This window comes from Amblyomma maculatum, chromosome 4 (assembly GCF_055883805.1).
Source record: "Amblyomma maculatum isolate TAMU_Amacu chromosome 4, ASM5588380v1, whole genome shotgun sequence".
Classification (NCBI taxonomy): Eukaryota; Metazoa; Arthropoda; class Arachnida; order Ixodida; family Ixodidae; genus Amblyomma; species Amblyomma maculatum.
The window spans coordinates 199,586,886-199,604,172 of NC_139347.1; the positions used below are offsets into that span (position 1 = coordinate 199,586,886).

A 17,287-nucleotide genomic window follows, 5' to 3' on the forward strand; every position below is an offset into this window, starting at 1 on the left:
ATACTTTCTCGCCTTATTTTACAGTTAGCATTACTGCTAAGCCTTATTTACATGAAAATTTAGGAGTGCGGTGCATCGGCAATTGCATAAGGCGGCTGACTGGATTTTGGCCAGATATTAGCGTTCCAACATCCACTCGTTTGCTTCATTACATACTCACGGAGCACTGTCGTAATCAATCATTACTTCCTGCGCTGCTTCATGAGGGCGAACATTCAAATTATTTATGCCTCGCAAAACTAATTGTACAGCCTCCATCTATGGTGTGCGCAGTAGTGGTACCGAACGTGGTAATTACTGATCACAAAGCGGCGCACATGGTCACGATATATACGGTACATTTATTTGCAAGAAGTGCCCATGAAGTTTTAGTGAGACCCCCGCCTTACTCGCAGCTCAACTTTATTTATTCACCAACACAATCAACGTTTTGGCGGCGTTGTAAATACCTGTAAAAAAGGCTTCGCTATACAAAAAAGCTTGGGTGTGCGGGGCCTGCTTGAGGTAGTGAACTGTGTGTATTCTTTCATTCAGATTCAAACGCCAGGCAACCAACCTACGCGCATTCAAGGAACACCTGCGATTTCTCTCACCAGCGAAACAATGCCGGCTGGCGTCGAAAGCGGAATGCTGCAAACATGCGAAGAAAAATCGTCGATCGGCGGGCAGGGAAGTCGCAGACAGAACTGCGCAAAAGTTGCAGAGCGAACGAAAAACAAAAGAGAAATAAAGGTGATAGGATGAAGAAAGGCCTGGAAGCGAAAGGCGAGCTGCGCTCGATCGGGAAACAAAAGGAGCCTGAACACAAAGGGCGATAGAAGCGTAGGCTCTGACACGTGCGGGGAGAATCCGGGACGCCGGGAGCTCACTCGGGTGGCTACGTTTCGTCGCCCCCGGTGAAAGGCGGCTGTTGCGAAAGGAAAAACGTGTGAGCCCAGTTTCTATCCCCACGACGCGGAAAACGACAGTGAGTGCCCGCCTGTTTCCCTGGGATTGCGCTGCAGGAAATATTAATTAGAGAGCTCATCAAAGCTTCGTCGGCTGGTTGCGAAAGCTGCAGCGCAATTTGCGAGAGGCATTGCTCTCCTGGGAGAGCAATCAAGGGACCTGGAGCACTTGACAAGACATCGAGCAGAGTGATATACATGCTCATAGTGGTCGAGTGTAATCAATGAGACCTCAATTATTATAGTCTTTCACATCTTTAGTATTGCTGTACTGCAGATTTCTATTCATGCGTAGGAGGAAAAGGTCGGCTTGGAACCACTTAACCAGAAAGACGCGTTCGCTAATACAAAAATGAGTGATGGGAGTGCACTGCATTGCAGAGGCCGTGCAATAAATATTTCTTGAGTTTTTTTTTTCAGTAGGTTGATGGCGATACTGCCATATTTGGCATGTGTTCGTAGAAAACATGTGCATCGTCATTACGTGTGGGTAACATTGTAGGTCATTTACACGCTGTCGTTCCCCATATGTATAGAGAGAAATTATATAAAAAGATTGAACTAGTTATAAAATTTCTACTCAGCGTCAGTTAGTCACGTGGCAGAAAACCAATGACGTGCAGTTTCACAGTTTCATCCAGGTGGTCATAAACTGTGCATGCTATACTGGGCAAGGTGGGAGCAGTTTATCTTGAGGACCACCGCAAAGGGGACCCTCGAAAGAAAAGACGACACGGGCGCTCCGCCAATCATGCACACAGCCGCAATCTCGTTAAAAATAATGGACTTCTTAGATGCGCGGCTGGCTTGACATACAAATGGCACTTAAAATCTCCGGTGCAAGCACAAAGGTCGTGCTGTAACATAACCTTGGTGAGTTGGTGTTAAAATGTGCTCATGCGTTTATCATTGCTGGTACATGTACATGTAGCGACCTCTGTGTCGTGACCGAAAAAAAAAATCAAGAAAGACAAGATTCAAGGCGTTTATGGTGTGGCGTTTCCGTGATTTGAAGTAGATAACAAAAAATGAGCCAAATAATTGTTCAAAAGAGTTAAATGGCCTTAGTTTCAAGTTTCAAGTATATTTCAACATTTGTTATACAAAAACTGTGGGTGACAAAAAAAAAAGTGGTTTCCGATGACCGCTTGACAAGCTTCGTCACCCGTAAAAGTTGGCTGCTTTTGCAGAGACGGTTACATAGGAGAAGCATTATACATTCTTTAGAGAGAGAAAAAGAGAAATAACAGGTAAAAACATTTCAACACAGTAATAAATGCAACCCAGTTAATGAGTCAAGTCAAGCGGACGTGGAAAAGCACTAACGGGGAGACTAAAAACGAAATTGATGTTATACTGTGTTCTAACCTCGGCATTATTTAGTATGTAAAGCTAATCGAAAAAGTGAGATGCAGTGACCACATGGTGGTAATGTCTCGAATTAATCTGGATTTGAAGAGGGTACGGAACAGATTAGCGAAGATGAAGTCCATCAACGAATTAGCGGTAAGGAGACAAGTAGAATAATTCAGTCTGTCGCTGCAGAATAGATAGTGCTAACCGACCGAGGAAGCTGATCTTAGCCTATAAGGAATGAACCAGCACTTCCGAGATATCATTACTCAGTGCGCGGTAGAAGTAGGTGGTATAATTGTTAGACAGGATACCGGAAAACTGTCTAAGGAAACGAAAGATTTCGTTAAGAAACGCCAAAATATGAACTCTTCCAACCCAACAGACCGGATAGAACTGGCAGAAATATCAAAGCAAACCAATAGGCGCCAGATGGTCGACATGTGGCAGTATAACATGGGAAAATTTGACCATGCTCTGAAGAATGGACGTAGCCTGAAAGCGGTAAAGAGGGAATTAGGTACAGGCAAAACTCAGATGTATGCACTGAGGGATAAGACGGGCAATGTCATTACTGACATGGACAAGAAAATCAAGGTAGCCGAGGAGTTCTATACGGACCTCTACAGTAACCATAGTAGTCAGGACAAGACTGAATTGGTGGTAATGAAGAGCAATGAGACGTTCCGCTTGTAATAAAGGACGAGGTTAAGAAGGCCTTAGAAGCTATGAAAAGGAGGAAAGCAGCTGGGGGGTATCAGGTAACTACACATTATGTGAAGGACGGGGGGAATATCGTGATAGGAAAACTGGCCGCCCTGTATACTCAATGCCTGACATGACATCGAAAGAACCGAAATCATGGTATAACGCTAACATTATCCTAATTAATAAGAAAAGGGGCGCTAAGGACTTGAAAATTTACAGACCAATAAGCTTACTATCAGTTACGTACAAAGTATTTACCAAGGTAAACGCTAATAGGATCAGGACAACCATAGGCTTATCAACCAAAGGATCAAGCAGGATTTCGGGACGAGTACTCTACCATCTATCATATCCACACTGTAAACCTGGGGACATAACAGTGCTCGGAATATAACGAGTCCCTACACATAGCATTCATTGACTACTAGAAAGCATTTGATTCGATCGAAACGTCAGCGATCATGCAAGCATTGCGAGATCAGGGTGTAGGTGGGCCATATGTGAATGTACTGGGAGATATTTATAGTAGCTCCACAGCAACTATAGTACTGCATAAAGAAAGTGATAAAGTTCCAATTAAGAGAGGTGTTAGGCAAGAAGACATGATCTCCCTAGTGCTATTTACAGCTTACTTAGAGGGTGTAGGCATCAGGATCGATGGAGAATATCTCAGTAATCTGCGATTCGCTGATGAGATTGCCTTGTTAATTAACTCAGGGGACCACCTGCAACTAATGAGAAATGATCTTGACAGCAGAAGCAGAATGGCAGGCCTAAATATTAATATGCAGAAGGGTAAGGTAATGATGAACAGTCTGGGAAAGGAACAGCAGTTTAAACTAGGCAGCGACGCGTTGGAAGTGGTTGGCGAATATGTCTACTTAAAACGGATTGTCACCACAGATACGGACACAAAAGAGAAATAACTAGGAGAATAAGATTGCGAGGGAGCGCATTTGGAAGGTACTCAAACAATGACAAGCAGCTTACCGATATCGCTCAAGAGGAAAGTGAAAAACAGTTACATACTACCGGTACTGACATATGGGGCTGAAGAATGGAGGTTAACGAAAAGGGTTTTACTTAAGTTGAGAACAACGCAGAGGGCCATGGAACGGGACATGGCAAATGTAAAGTTAAAAGATAGGAAGCCTGCAGAATGGGTCAGAGAAATAACTCACGAAGTACTTTGGTTTGGGCTAGTTGGTTCATAGCTGATGTTGATTCTGAGGACGGCGCGAAAGGGACGAAGACAAAGAAGGAACATAGAAGCAACGTGCGTAGTTCACTGAACGTCGAACAACAACTTGAGCATTTGCCTCCTCTGGAATATAATGGTTTCTCCATCTGCATTGAAGATTTATAATGTTCAGTTCCTCATCAAGAACTCCTAAGTGCAGTCAACAACAAGATCATGAACACAGGGTCTGTTCAGTTTCAAAATTCTGCTGGAATTAGTAGTGACAGTTTTGTGCCTTGATAGAATTCTTCTTTGAATTCGACCGTCATTTCGTTTGAAGGTGGCTTCTTTTCTCTTAAAAAAAGGCGTTTTTATTGGGTCTTCTGTAGCATCTGTTCTTTGTGACATTTTCTTGTCAGCTGTTAGAAATCAAATAAAAAGTCAACTCAATGACCCGAATGTTGTTTCCTTTCTTAGATATGTTGATGACTTTTTAACTATTCTGAAGGGGGTACCGCAACCTTTAGACGAGGCTGTAACTAGGACGTTATCTGTTTTCTCCAATCACAGCCAGTACCTCACCTAACATATGAAGTACCAGTTAATGCCGGACTGCAGTTCTTAGACTTAAGGCTTGTGTTTAGGAATGATCATATTTGCTGGGCGTACAATCCCAGATCTAAGACAGGATTCTCACCTTTTGACAGTTCCCACTCGAAGCTCCGCAAAAGAGCTATAATTTAAAATTCTCTTCAGAGCACTTTAAGAAAGCCATGCCATCACATGATGTCTATGAGTTGTAGCGCCCAAGTTCAGAGGCTTAAACAAGCAGGCTACTTGCCCCCACTGATTTTGGCTGCTTCCGAAATGTTGCTTCAGAAGGTGAAGCGACTGCATGTTGAGAAAATTCCGAAAGTAAGAAGGAAGCCTGTGCCGGTCATTTCTTACATCCATAAAATATCCTATCGTATCAAAATAAGTAAATTGTAAAAACTTCGCTTCATGAACAAGCCATAAATACGACCGGTTTACGCTATTAACGAAAGAAGTTCACCAAATGTAAATCACGAGTTGCGTACCAGATTCCTTTGAGCTGCGGTTCTGTCTACATATATGGTAATCCGGTAGGTGTTTTATTGTGTGCGCCAGTGAACACTTGCGGAATGTGCGCAATCAACAAGGAAGCTTCCTAGCAGATCACTGCAAAGCCTGCCGAGGGTGTCGTCCGGCACTATAGACAAGACGATTTTTTTTAAGTCCGGTAAAGATGAAGTAAAGCAAGAAGTAGTAGATGCTTATTTATTCAAGAAAACAGGACGTTTGTGCGTTAGCAGGCCATCAGCGAAGCGGAGGCGGCTTTTCCTGAAGGATTCCTGTAGTTTTTATACTCGGGTTTTTCTTTTTTCATTGTTCTTGATAAGCGTTTTCGGTTGTTACCTCTTTTGATGTTTTCCGTTTTACTTTGACGCAAAGATGAATTCTCCTAAATTTTAAACTTCCATGTGCATTTTGTCGCCTGAACCGTCGCCTCACGCGACTCGTGAAAAAGAAACACAAGATGTTTGCACAGTTCATTAAAACGAGAGATGCGGACGTACTAGCGAGATTTAAATCATTGCGCAATCAGCTGAATAAAGAAATTAGGATAGCTAGAGCCGCTTACTATAACAACTTGTTTGATATCCAGCTTTCTAGAAATCCCAAAGAAAAATGGAGGCGCTTAAACTTAGTTTTAAATAGAAACACACACAGCAGGAACATAACGAGCTTAATAATCGATGGTAAAGAGACCTCAGGTTCATGCCTTGCAAATGCATTTAATAAATTCTTTTCCGAAGTAGGTTATAGCCAATTCAATGCCGGAATCGCGAATTTCTTGAGTGACAAGATAGAGGCATCTCTCTTCTTAAGACCAACGGACGAAAGTGAAGTTTTTGCAATATGCCGAAAATTAAAAGACACCTGCAGTCTTGATGCACATAATATACAGAGCCGAACAGTTAAGTACATTCTTGACATAATTACGCCATGCCTAACCTATATATACAACACCGCGCTTATTACGGCTCATTTCCCTACTGACATGCAGCTAGCCAGGGTAGCCGTGATATATAAAAAAGGCGATGCGAACAAGTTGGGAAACTATAGGCCAGTGTCTGTACTTCCGTACTTTTCTAAGGGTTTAGAACAACTGATTCGCATCCGTTTGCAACATTTTCTGCAGAAACATTCCGTAATAACCGACTGTCAGTATGGCTTTACACAAAATAGGTCCACGGAGCATGCGCTACTCGTCCAAAAAGAATACATTTTAAATAATTTTGAGTCACAGCTTCTAACTCTCGGTGTTTTCGTTGATTTCAGTAAAGCCTTCGATTGCCTAAATCACGATATTCTTTTTGCAAAACTAGAAAACTATGGCATACGCGGACATGCTCTCAGCCTAATCAAATCTTATCTGAATTCACGCTCTCAGTATGTGGTGATTAATCATTCCTCTTCACAGATTCTAGGAATTTCGAATGGCGTCCCTCAAGGCAGCATTTTAGGGCCACTCCTGTTTAATATATATATAAATGACATCCCTAATATCCGTAACCACGCAAAATACATTATATATGCAGATGACACCAGCCTATTTTTTTCTTCCAAAGACGTAAAAAGCTTAGCAGACACCGCGAATTGCACGCTCTTATCGCTTGCCACATGGTCATCAGCCAACTCATTAAAGATAAACAAAGAAAAAACTAAAGCAGTACTCTTCCTTCCTAAAGGAAAACAAGTACTTTACCGCCCCTCGTTATACCTCAATGGCAGTGAAATCGAGTACGTGGACACATTCAAATCATTAGGTGTAACGTTTAGCAGTACGATGACATGGGATGCCCATGTTAATAATATTGTGTTAATGCTTTCTAGAATTGTCGGAATCACTTCATGTAACAGGCATATTCTACCTATCAAAACTAAAATTACTTTATATTATGCATTTTTTTATTCGCACCTTAGCTATTGCCTTCTTGTCTGGGGCCATACAACGGTATCCAATGTCATTAAACTGCAAACATTACAAAAGAAAATGCTTCGCGCAATTGTCAACGGGACGTATGATTCGCCTACTAAACACATTTACCTACATTATAATATTGTACCTTTCAACAAATTGTTTGACTACAGATTTACATGTCTTTATAAATCAACGATAAAAAAGGGTGATTCATTTTTTTCTGAAATTGTTCCTATTACATGTCGCCACTCATCATACGACATCAGACTGCAGAGTAGGTTTGCATTACCAAAGTGCAGAACTAACTATGGGTTTTGTATGTTGAGATTTATTGTGCCAAAGTTTCTAAATACCCCTTTGAGTGACCAAGTGAATATTATGTCTTTTTCTTCCATTCGTAAAAGCTTCATTCAGCAATCTATGCTACAGTGATGTCAATTGTGTTTGAACGTACTGTGCCACTCTGTGTTATAGCCTCACGGTCTTCTGCGTCTATTATTGCTGCCAGTTATGAGATATGTTCTGTCAACCTTGTTCTGTAGATGCACTTGTATTCATTTTTTTTTTTTACCAGTGGTTGTTCTTGCCTTGTGCCTACTGCTGACTTGTAGGGGTGGTGAGGCCCGTCAAGCGGTGCATAATTCACTGCTTTTTTCTCACCATCCCCAGTTTGTATGTACAAACTTAAATAAAGATTGATTGATTGATTGATTGATTGATTGTTCCAAGTTTCTGCTGGTCATGTGCTTCATTTTTCATCTGTTTAAGCTTTCATGTGCATTGTTTTTTAGGAGTTTCTGTTGTTCTTTTTGTCAATCATTGTCACCCGTTTTCGTTATTACGGAAGAGGGAGAGAGAGATATATACAAAAATTTATTTCGAGAAGGCTTGAAATATTCAGCCCTAGGTGGGTAGCCTCCTCAGTCCAGGAAGGCGTGGACCCGAGCCATCTCCTGAGTCCGGTAGAACAGACTACGCTGATCCTCCAGGTTGGGGCTTGACAGGTGAGTCTCCCACTGCTCTCTGGTTAAGGCCATGGTGGTTATAGTATTATTTGGTCCCTTGCATCCCCACACCATACATTGTAGGGTGTTCGGTACGTTGCAAAAAAAAAAAAAGCTAGCACCTTGCTTGTCTTGGGCACGAGCACATCTCTGGCGTGTGGTTCAATTTATGCTCCTGATTGTTTCTGACGTTTTTTGTTTGTTTTTTTTTTTGCGAAATCGATAATATTGGGTCTCGTTCCAACAAGTTGCTTTTAAGGCTGGCATGTTCTACTGGGATGATTTCCTATTATTGTTTTGACTAACGTGGTGCACTCGATGAGCTTTATCTGGCCTGTGAGCAATAACACCTGTTATCTGAACGCTGCATGTGGATGACTATGCGATAGGCCATTATGATACTGCTTGAGTGCTTCATAAAAATGCAAGGGTTCACGCGAGTAACCCTCAGTTGAAAGTTGTCGCCTGTCCTGTTGTTTTCGTGTTCCTTCTTTGTCTTCGTCCCTTTCCCGCTGCGTCCTCAGAATCAATCTCAACAAATAACTCAAGTTGCTGATATTCTAGTCGAAATTAAGAAGACATGGGCATGGGCAGGACATGTAGTTCGAAGAGAGGATAACCGATGGTCTCTAAAAGTAACCAATTGGATTCCAAGGAAAGGTAAGCGTAGCAGGGGGCGGTGGAAAATTAGATGGCTGGGTGCGATTAAAAAATTGGCAAAGACCAAGTGGATGCTGCTAGCAGAGGACTGGGTTAATTGGAGAAACATGGGAGAAGTCTAGCCCTGCATCGGGTAAGTTCGGCTGATGATGATGATGATGATGATGATGATGATGATGATGATGATGATGATGATGATGATGATGATGAGTCAATGAACAGTTCATGAAGTGCAGAGGAAGGCATTTTTGTTAGATTGCTATAGAGCGGGGTGTTCAAACATTCCGGTAAAATATATTTTAAACATCGCAAAAACGTAATTTGTTCTGCATTTGAGTATTGAAAACATTCGAGGGTTTCTAGTTAAGCAGTAAGTGTGACGCACTGTAGATTTGTTATTTTATTTATTCATTTATTATTTCATACTAATCAATGTGATGATTGGTTGAAATTCAATTTAGTTGGTTGAAAGTGTAAGTTTAACAGAAGAGCGGTATGACGCAAAATATTTTGAATTGAATTTAATTGAATTGAAAAAGAAATTTCCAGTAATATACAGGAAATGGGTCTCAGGCTAAAAGGTACAACGATAGCTTGAGAGATACCCGAGGCCGAGTAAAGGCAGGGTAGCAAGACGTGTGAATACAAGGCGGACATATACATATATAACATGAAAATTGTGAAGTACAGAAAGATAGATAGAGTAGAAATATACAAATTAAACAGCAAATTAAAAACTATCACAGTAAATTAACGCCCGACAATCATCTCATGGTATGCACGCAACATGGCAAAACGTAATGAAAATAAAGTGACTATTCTTATAATAACGATCTAAGGCTAGGTTAAAGACTCCTTTTAAAATATTTCACCCCAGATAAGCAAACAGCGCGCTCGGTGGAACCCTTGTAACTAAGGCATGGCTTATCCGCACCAGATGGCACAGGGAGTCTAACTCCGCTCCTCCAGTATACAAGCCACAGGTGCAAACCGCCGATAATATATATTGTTACGCCGCGTAGCGGCGCACTGAGAAGCAGCAGACGAAGAAGCGGGGGAAGCGAGGCGCGCGCAGACTGTTCCGGGTTTTTCTGAGCCGTGTACGACCGTCCTTCATACGAAGTTCACCTGTATTAAAACCATTTCATCCGTTACAATATTGTTCAGCAATTGAACGTTTTAGGATTCATGAAAACTATCGAAGGTAGCCGGGTAACTTTGGCAATCAACCGTGTTTACGTGATAGCGTATACGACTCGTTCAGTCGGAAAGGCGGAAAAGAACGTGCGAGCATGCGGCGGTCACTGAAAATAATAGCGATCTGATACAGTGTTACTAATAAAGGTGACGCCTCCACGTTCAAAGTTTTAAAGCGGATTTTTGAGTGGAAACTGCGACTCAGCGGAGATTTATCAAAGCGGAAGCACCCCAGGGTGTGATAGGCAGCTATCGCCTCATGCCCTTAAAGTGGAGCTTAAGTGTCGCCCTAATTTGTTTCTTCAACACTCTGTTCGCTTCGAGTACAGCCTATGAGTACCAATTCTTTAGTGTGAACGCACCACTTCATGCAGTACAGCGGTTTGCCATTGCGAAAGCTCTTAACTGGGAGTGTTGGTGAACAGATTCTGACAGTGCTAGCGCCACTTTAAGGGCATGAGGCGATGGCTGCCTATGACACCCTGGGGTGCTTCCGCTTTGATAAATCTCCGCTGATGCGCAGTTTGCACTCAGAAATCCGCTTTAAAACTTTGAACGTGGAGGCGCCATCTTTATTAATAACACTCAAGAAAGACGCACACAGAAGGTAGGGGGACAGTACAGTATGTGTCCTCTCCCCCTGTGTGCGTCTTTCGTGTGCGCTAGCAGTATGTCAGAATCTGGCCATTGTCTGTGGCGCCAAATTGGCAGCAGCTGCCAGCTCGGGCTTCGCCGTTGGGATGGGAGCGTGAAATGTGAATCCTGTCTTCGAGGACTGTTGGATCTTGCTTTAGGCACACTGCCAACGAGCTACGCGTACTTGTACGCCGTAGTTCAAGTGCGGCTTTATATCTAGGTCACTCTTGGTAACAGCGTACTTAACAGTCCCTGTCATGTGCATGCCTCCAGCAATTGATGACGAGAAGACAGCGGCAATATCTTTTATATCTGTCATCTACCAAGACAATCAAAGCCAAACTTACACGCCTATATGCTACGTGTAGCCTCGTTATTGATATACAGTGATATAAACATAAAGGGGCATCGAAAGGCCATTTGCAGGTTTTGTATGAGTCCATAAGCGATGAAGCTACGTGAGAACGCGAGAATAAAGCTCAACAAAGCTGCCATTTGACAAAACGGGACACAGGTGATGCAATGCACACACCAGACACAATTGCGCCAGGGAGAACACACACTATGAGCGATGATACGTCCTAATTTTTTTAAGCGTAATGTTAAATTACAGAAAATTATAATCAAACAATTAGCAGCATCGGAAAAAAATCTCATCGTATCAGACATGTGACAGCAATAAATAAAATTGTAAGGGAACCAGTTCCCATTTTATGCATCGACTGCTTTTCTGTGTTATAAGCAAAGATAATGCTCATATTATAAGGCATCGCTCCATAGTGATATATTGTTTCGCTCATGACAGAAGTGCTGTAAACTGCCTGGTAGTCTTTTCGTTTTACTTGTATGTGGTGGCGATAATTTAGTTCTAAAGAGCTTCTTGGGAATAATTTCTTTGCTAGTGCAGACTTTTTTCCGGGCAATTCCAATTTTAACTATATTTTACATATATGGTATTAAAGTTGTGTTCTCTAAGAAGAAGTTTTAATTTTAGCATGCGTAAAATAAATTATAATAGAAGTGAAAGTGCACATGATCATTTGAAATCTCTATAGACTCATGACGTCTTCATTTTTATTTTTCGATATATCAGTCGCTTGTAAACTACGTCTGTTTGGCACAAGTCTATACCCAATCGAAAATTTAATTGAGCAATTTAGTCTAGCAGTTACGTCGAAGAAGGTTCGGTAAACGCAGATTATATAAATTTAGGGAAGGTTGTTGACAATAGGAAACACATGAGAGTTGATGATCACAGACTCTGAGGATATTATTTCTGGCTTCCATTCTTACATATGTCCTAGCGCTACATGCAATTTATTTTGAATTTAGATAACTGTGTCTCGGGTCATAACTACATTTGGGTGCCCACCATCAACTGTAAGAATCCTCACTGAAAACTACTCTTATTGCTACCTTTTTATGTCATACTTCAGTTATTTTTTAGTAGCGTGCATATGTTTCGCAACGTTGCCATCTAAACTAGAAAAAATAAATGCTAACTCCCTACTCGACAACACTGTGCAATATAGTACAAGCTGCTCACACTCCCTCACATGTAGCGACGGCCATGAGGTAGGATAAATTTAGAACATAAACACGACTGCCTTACTTTACGATGGAGGCAAAAAGATCCCAGTACTCTTGAGACTGATCATTCTGTGTCCTTGGGTTCAGAATTATGGCGTCCTAACCACTGAACCTTGTGGCGCGTTTTTAACACTGATTGACATATATTTCCAAAACCGATTGCCCATTCTTATCCGTTTTTCTCCCTTTGTTCGACTTCCCAAGTGCAATGTAGCACAGTAGGCGTCGCTTGATTGACCTTCCTGCGTTTCCGCTCTTCACTTCCGCTCTCTTTCCAACAGTTGCTAAGCCTAGTAGAGTGGCAAAAATTACTACTTACAGTAAACTAGTTTTCTTCGAGAGCATTGAAAGATAAAAAGTTTGATGGATGATAGAAAAGAGTAGAATTTATGTTAGACGGCATGCACAGCATCTTGCTATAGCTTCTGAATACGATGCTCTCACTAGATGACATTTTATTGGTTTCCAGAATAAGCCTGGAAGTTTTTGTCTTCATGTTCACCCACAATTCTAAACGCCATATAAAAGTAACATTCAAAGATTTAGAATATTTGGCAAATACTGAGGCACGTCTGTTTATTATCGTTGCAGTTCAAGACTTCTCGATCTCTGTCTGCACATACAAAAATGTTCAACGTGTTGACAAACCTGGGAGTTTTTATGTTCAGTTATGCTCCGTTTTATGCCAGCCTGTTTTGTTAACTTCCATGAGTGGTGCTCCAGTGAAAACTATCGCCGTGGAGGCCAACCACAGGCGGGAGCGCTAACCACAAAAGAGGACAGAGAGCGCGATCGCTTAAGTAAGTCTCTGGCGCAGAGGACATAAAAAGAGCAAAGGCCCCAGCATGAACTGTGGGTTACTTCAGTTATCATAAGTCGCTACTCGCTGTCCTGCGAGGTAGGCCAAGAGCAAATAGAATTTCTACTTTGTTTATGCCAACAGAGACAACACGCATACATTCCCATAGTGGATTGATCTTGGCATATCAGGGATTACACTGAGAATTCTTTATCCAATAAATTTTACTCCAATTCTAGAGAAAATTTAAATGTCGAGCATTTATCTATCATGGCTAGTCCTATACCACCTTATGTAAATTACCACTTTTGTACATTAGCAAATATGCCAGTAATGCATGCGGTGTCTGAAAGAGCGGAATAAAGTGGCTGTTACTTGTTTAGAGTAAAATGAGGGCGTTATAAAAATTATATCACATTTAAGGAATCGGCACGCACGAAATGAACTCTCCCGCACTTTCCCGTCTACACCAAGAGCTTAACGAGGCCGGTGAACGACCCTCTGTCCCAGCATCAAACCTCGCAGAGTCCCGACGGGGATAAAAGGTCAGCAAATGAGTCAGCGCGCACGGGTATGAGGGAAGTGGCGAAGGGAAGTGACTCGACTCGGATACGCACTCAGTGCTTCATGTGCTGACACTGTACCACTCATCCGGTAGTCGTGGCTCCTGATTGGCGCTCGCCTTGTCAATATGTCGGTGCTGGGGTCAGCCATGCATGGAGCAGTTACCATTGACCTGTGGGAAGTGCATATCACTGCGCCTGTCAAGCGATGCCACCGAGTTCGGATGCGGCGCTTTCTGAGGTGTTACGACGAGAGAAACGAGGGCAGAATGACAGGGGTGGGTAGTTTAGATGTGCCACAGAGTGTTTAGTGGTGTCTATTAGCCCGCGCCGTTGCCGCTCTCCCGAAAGACTCCCGGCATTGGACACCGCAGGCCCTCAGCCTGCCAACCAGTGAGGAAGTGCGGTCGTTGAACTATCGCGGTGCACCGGAGAACATTTTCTGTTTCCTTTTCTCGCCTTTCTCAAACAGCACTGCACGCTGTTCTAAGGTTGCTGTCAGTATCAAAACCTCTTGCATGTGTAACATTTCTTTGTAGACCACATAGCAAGCGCACCGCTGGACTCAGTAGACTGCTCCAGAGCTAGTATTATTTTCTGCCTACAGCCCTCTCTCCCTCTCTTTTTTCTCTCCAATGAGTGATTTCTCTTTGATCTGTATCGCCCATGTTGTTTCGTGAACGTTTGACTCAAACCCATTTTGTGACGTGCGATTAACTAAAGCTGTGGACCAGGCGCCCAATTGCTCTGTCATATCAATGGGTACTTCGATTTTAGTGAGCTTTTACCGTTACGCCTAAGGAATTCTTGCCAGTAAGGAGCAGCTACCCCCACACAATCTAAGGGTATCTGATTATGCGCACCACCCGAATGAATGGTGAGAGAGGAGCATGCAAGAGAATGAAGGTACGTATGATCTAACTGTGTCCACGGCCGCATTATCTTTAAGTGCTTTGACAATCAAATCAACATACACGTCGCTTTCAAAACCTGTCTACGGTGCAGAAAAAAAAACATTTAAAAGTAAATGTTTTTGTTCTTGTTCTTGTTTGGCCCCAAGAGATGTGAACAGCTATTTCTCACCAGACGACCGAAGACGGACACTCCCAAGCCAAGCAAATTCACCGTCAATATTACTTCAATATTTGCGAAGTTGGCTATTGCCTGTTGTTTGGCGCAACGTTTTCGCCTTCTGCGCTGCGTGGAGATGTACAAACTATAAATAGAGCCTCGTTCAACGCCACGCCGAGGATCGTTACGCCCGCCAGACTGATTGAGCCACAAAACCTTTTCGCAGGTGGTCACCACTCTCCGAGCGGTGGGACGAATGGCATTTTGCAAAAGACCATTATCAGGTATGGGCACCAGCTCGTCCACTGGCCGACTGCCAGCCAGTCTGGCGGAGGCGGGCGCCTTTCTGGCTTCAAAAGCGTTCGCAATGGAGCCCTCCGTTTCGAAACAGTGGAGGGGACTGCTTGCGCCGCGTCTGACGCATTACCGTTAACGATGTTTCGCTCGACGTGAATTGTGTCGCCTCGAAATGGATCTCCGCTGCCTGCGCGCTTAAATGATTCGATAAAATGGTGGATGGAAACCGTTTCCCCCTCCAGACGCTGCCTAGCAAAGCTACGCGATGTCGTTCAACCATGCACGAGCCTCAGCCGTTCGGGAACCGGTATTCTTTAACTCTCATTCTACACAGATGTTGTGAGCAATTCTCATGCTGAACTGAAGAAAGGAGCTTGAAGTGTCTGAAAGAAGCGACGAAGAAAAATTGATTCTTTACGAGCGTGTTTCTTGAGGGCGAAGAAGGCAGCCAAAGCACCGAGCTGCTTAGCAGTTCCTGATGAAACTAAACTAAATTATTTTTTAGGGATTCCTTTTGTTTTTTAAGTGCCTATCTCAGAAGGACAGGTGAATTTCCATTGATAATTGACTTGATGTCATCGCCTATGGCGCAGAAGTTGGAGGTTAACAAGAAGGTTTTAGGTGAAACCTAGTTCGGCACATAAAGCTATGAAAACTAATATGGTAAAGACAGCGTTAGAATATAGCACGAGTAGTGAGAGTACCGAATACGTTAGGGAAGAAACTCGCATAAATCAAATCCCAGCTCAGATCCAGGAATATTAGCCGGTGTTTAACTTTGTTCCTGCCAAATAGGACGTGCCCAAGCACTGTATTGCATGGTTCAGCATGGGTTGGCTTGAGAGTTTGATATTATGAGACTGGTACAAAGCTTTAAAACTGGTTAGAAGTGTTTATGGCATGGCATAAAATTACAGTGTAGATATGTCGTTTTTTTTGAATCCCTATAACAAACTAACCTCCAACCTGCCTAGTAGGTGGATGACAAATAGGAAGTGAAATGGTAGGACGTTACCCTGAACCCTGCACAAAAAGCAGTTGCGACACTATTTTGATGCAAAATAGAGAACGCCTGGTGCCACTAGAGATCTGTCATTGATAAGCCGTGCGAGCGAATGGCGTGTCAAAAGCGTTAGAGGAAGGACCTGGCGGCATGGTTGTCTGCTGTCCACACCGTCGTCCCACTTTCCGCTTGGTGACTCGCCATTGGATAGCATCACAGTTACTACGTAACCAGCGAGTCACAGAAAATTTTTTCTCGACTCTGACTATGAGGCGAGGGCTTTCACATTAAGAGGAAATCAGCATGGATCGTGCATGGTGTGTTAGATGGAGAAAAAATAACCGCGTCGATTGTTTAGGACAACAGAGCGGATTCAGAGAGATTGCATACATACATACATACATACATACATACATACATACATACATACATACATACATACATACATACATACATACATACATACATACATACATACATACATACATACATACATACATACATACATACATACATACATGCATGCATGCATGCATGCATGCATGCATGCATACATACATACATACATACATACATACATACATACATACATACATACATACATACATACATACATACATACATACATACATACATACATACATACATACATACATACATACATACATACATACATACATACATGCATGCATGCATGCATGCATGCATGCATGCATACATACATACATACATACATACATACATACATACATACATACATACATACATACATACATACATACATACATACATACATACATACATACATACATACATACATACATACATACATACATACATACATACATACATACATACATACATACAACATTACATACATACATCATCCGGACTATATCCACTGAAGGGCGAAGACCTCTCGCATATTTCTCCAATTAGCCCGGTCCTGTGCTAGCTGCATTCCCTTGACTCCTGCGAACTTCTTAACCTCATCCGCCCACCTAAATTTCTGCCGCCCCCTGCTACGCTTTTTCAAAAAAATTCAATAATCGGTGAAGATTATGTCGGACCATTTGCTCTTCATATTGACACGTACAAGAAGGTTAGCTCGAGAACGCAACGGCTGATAACTTAAGTGAATGTTCGGGTAGGCGCCAACCTTCTCGTAGTGACACCTACCGTTGCTCCAGCTTCGTCTTTCGCGTCACTACTGTTGATCATCCTCTTCTTCAACATCCAGCAACGCAGGGCATATATGTAACATAAGGGAGA

At 42.5% G+C, this 17,287-nt stretch overlaps 2 protein-coding genes across 2 annotated transcripts in view; one reads left to right on the forward strand and one right to left on the reverse strand.

The window, feature by feature from the left end:
- Window positions 1-17,287, reverse strand: part of LOC146193974 (cell adhesion molecule Dscam1-like) — a 640,182-nt gene that overhangs the window by 269,565 nt on the left and 353,330 nt on the right. The gene's annotated exons all lie outside the window — the stretch shown is intronic.
- Window positions 7,061-7,816, forward strand: LOC146193975 (uncharacterized). Its single transcript, XM_084602912.1, has one exon. It carries the CDS (start codon window positions 7,061-7,063, stop codon window positions 7,625-7,627), a length of 567 nt encoding a protein of 188 aa, XP_084459038.1. The 3' UTR covers window positions 7,628-7,816.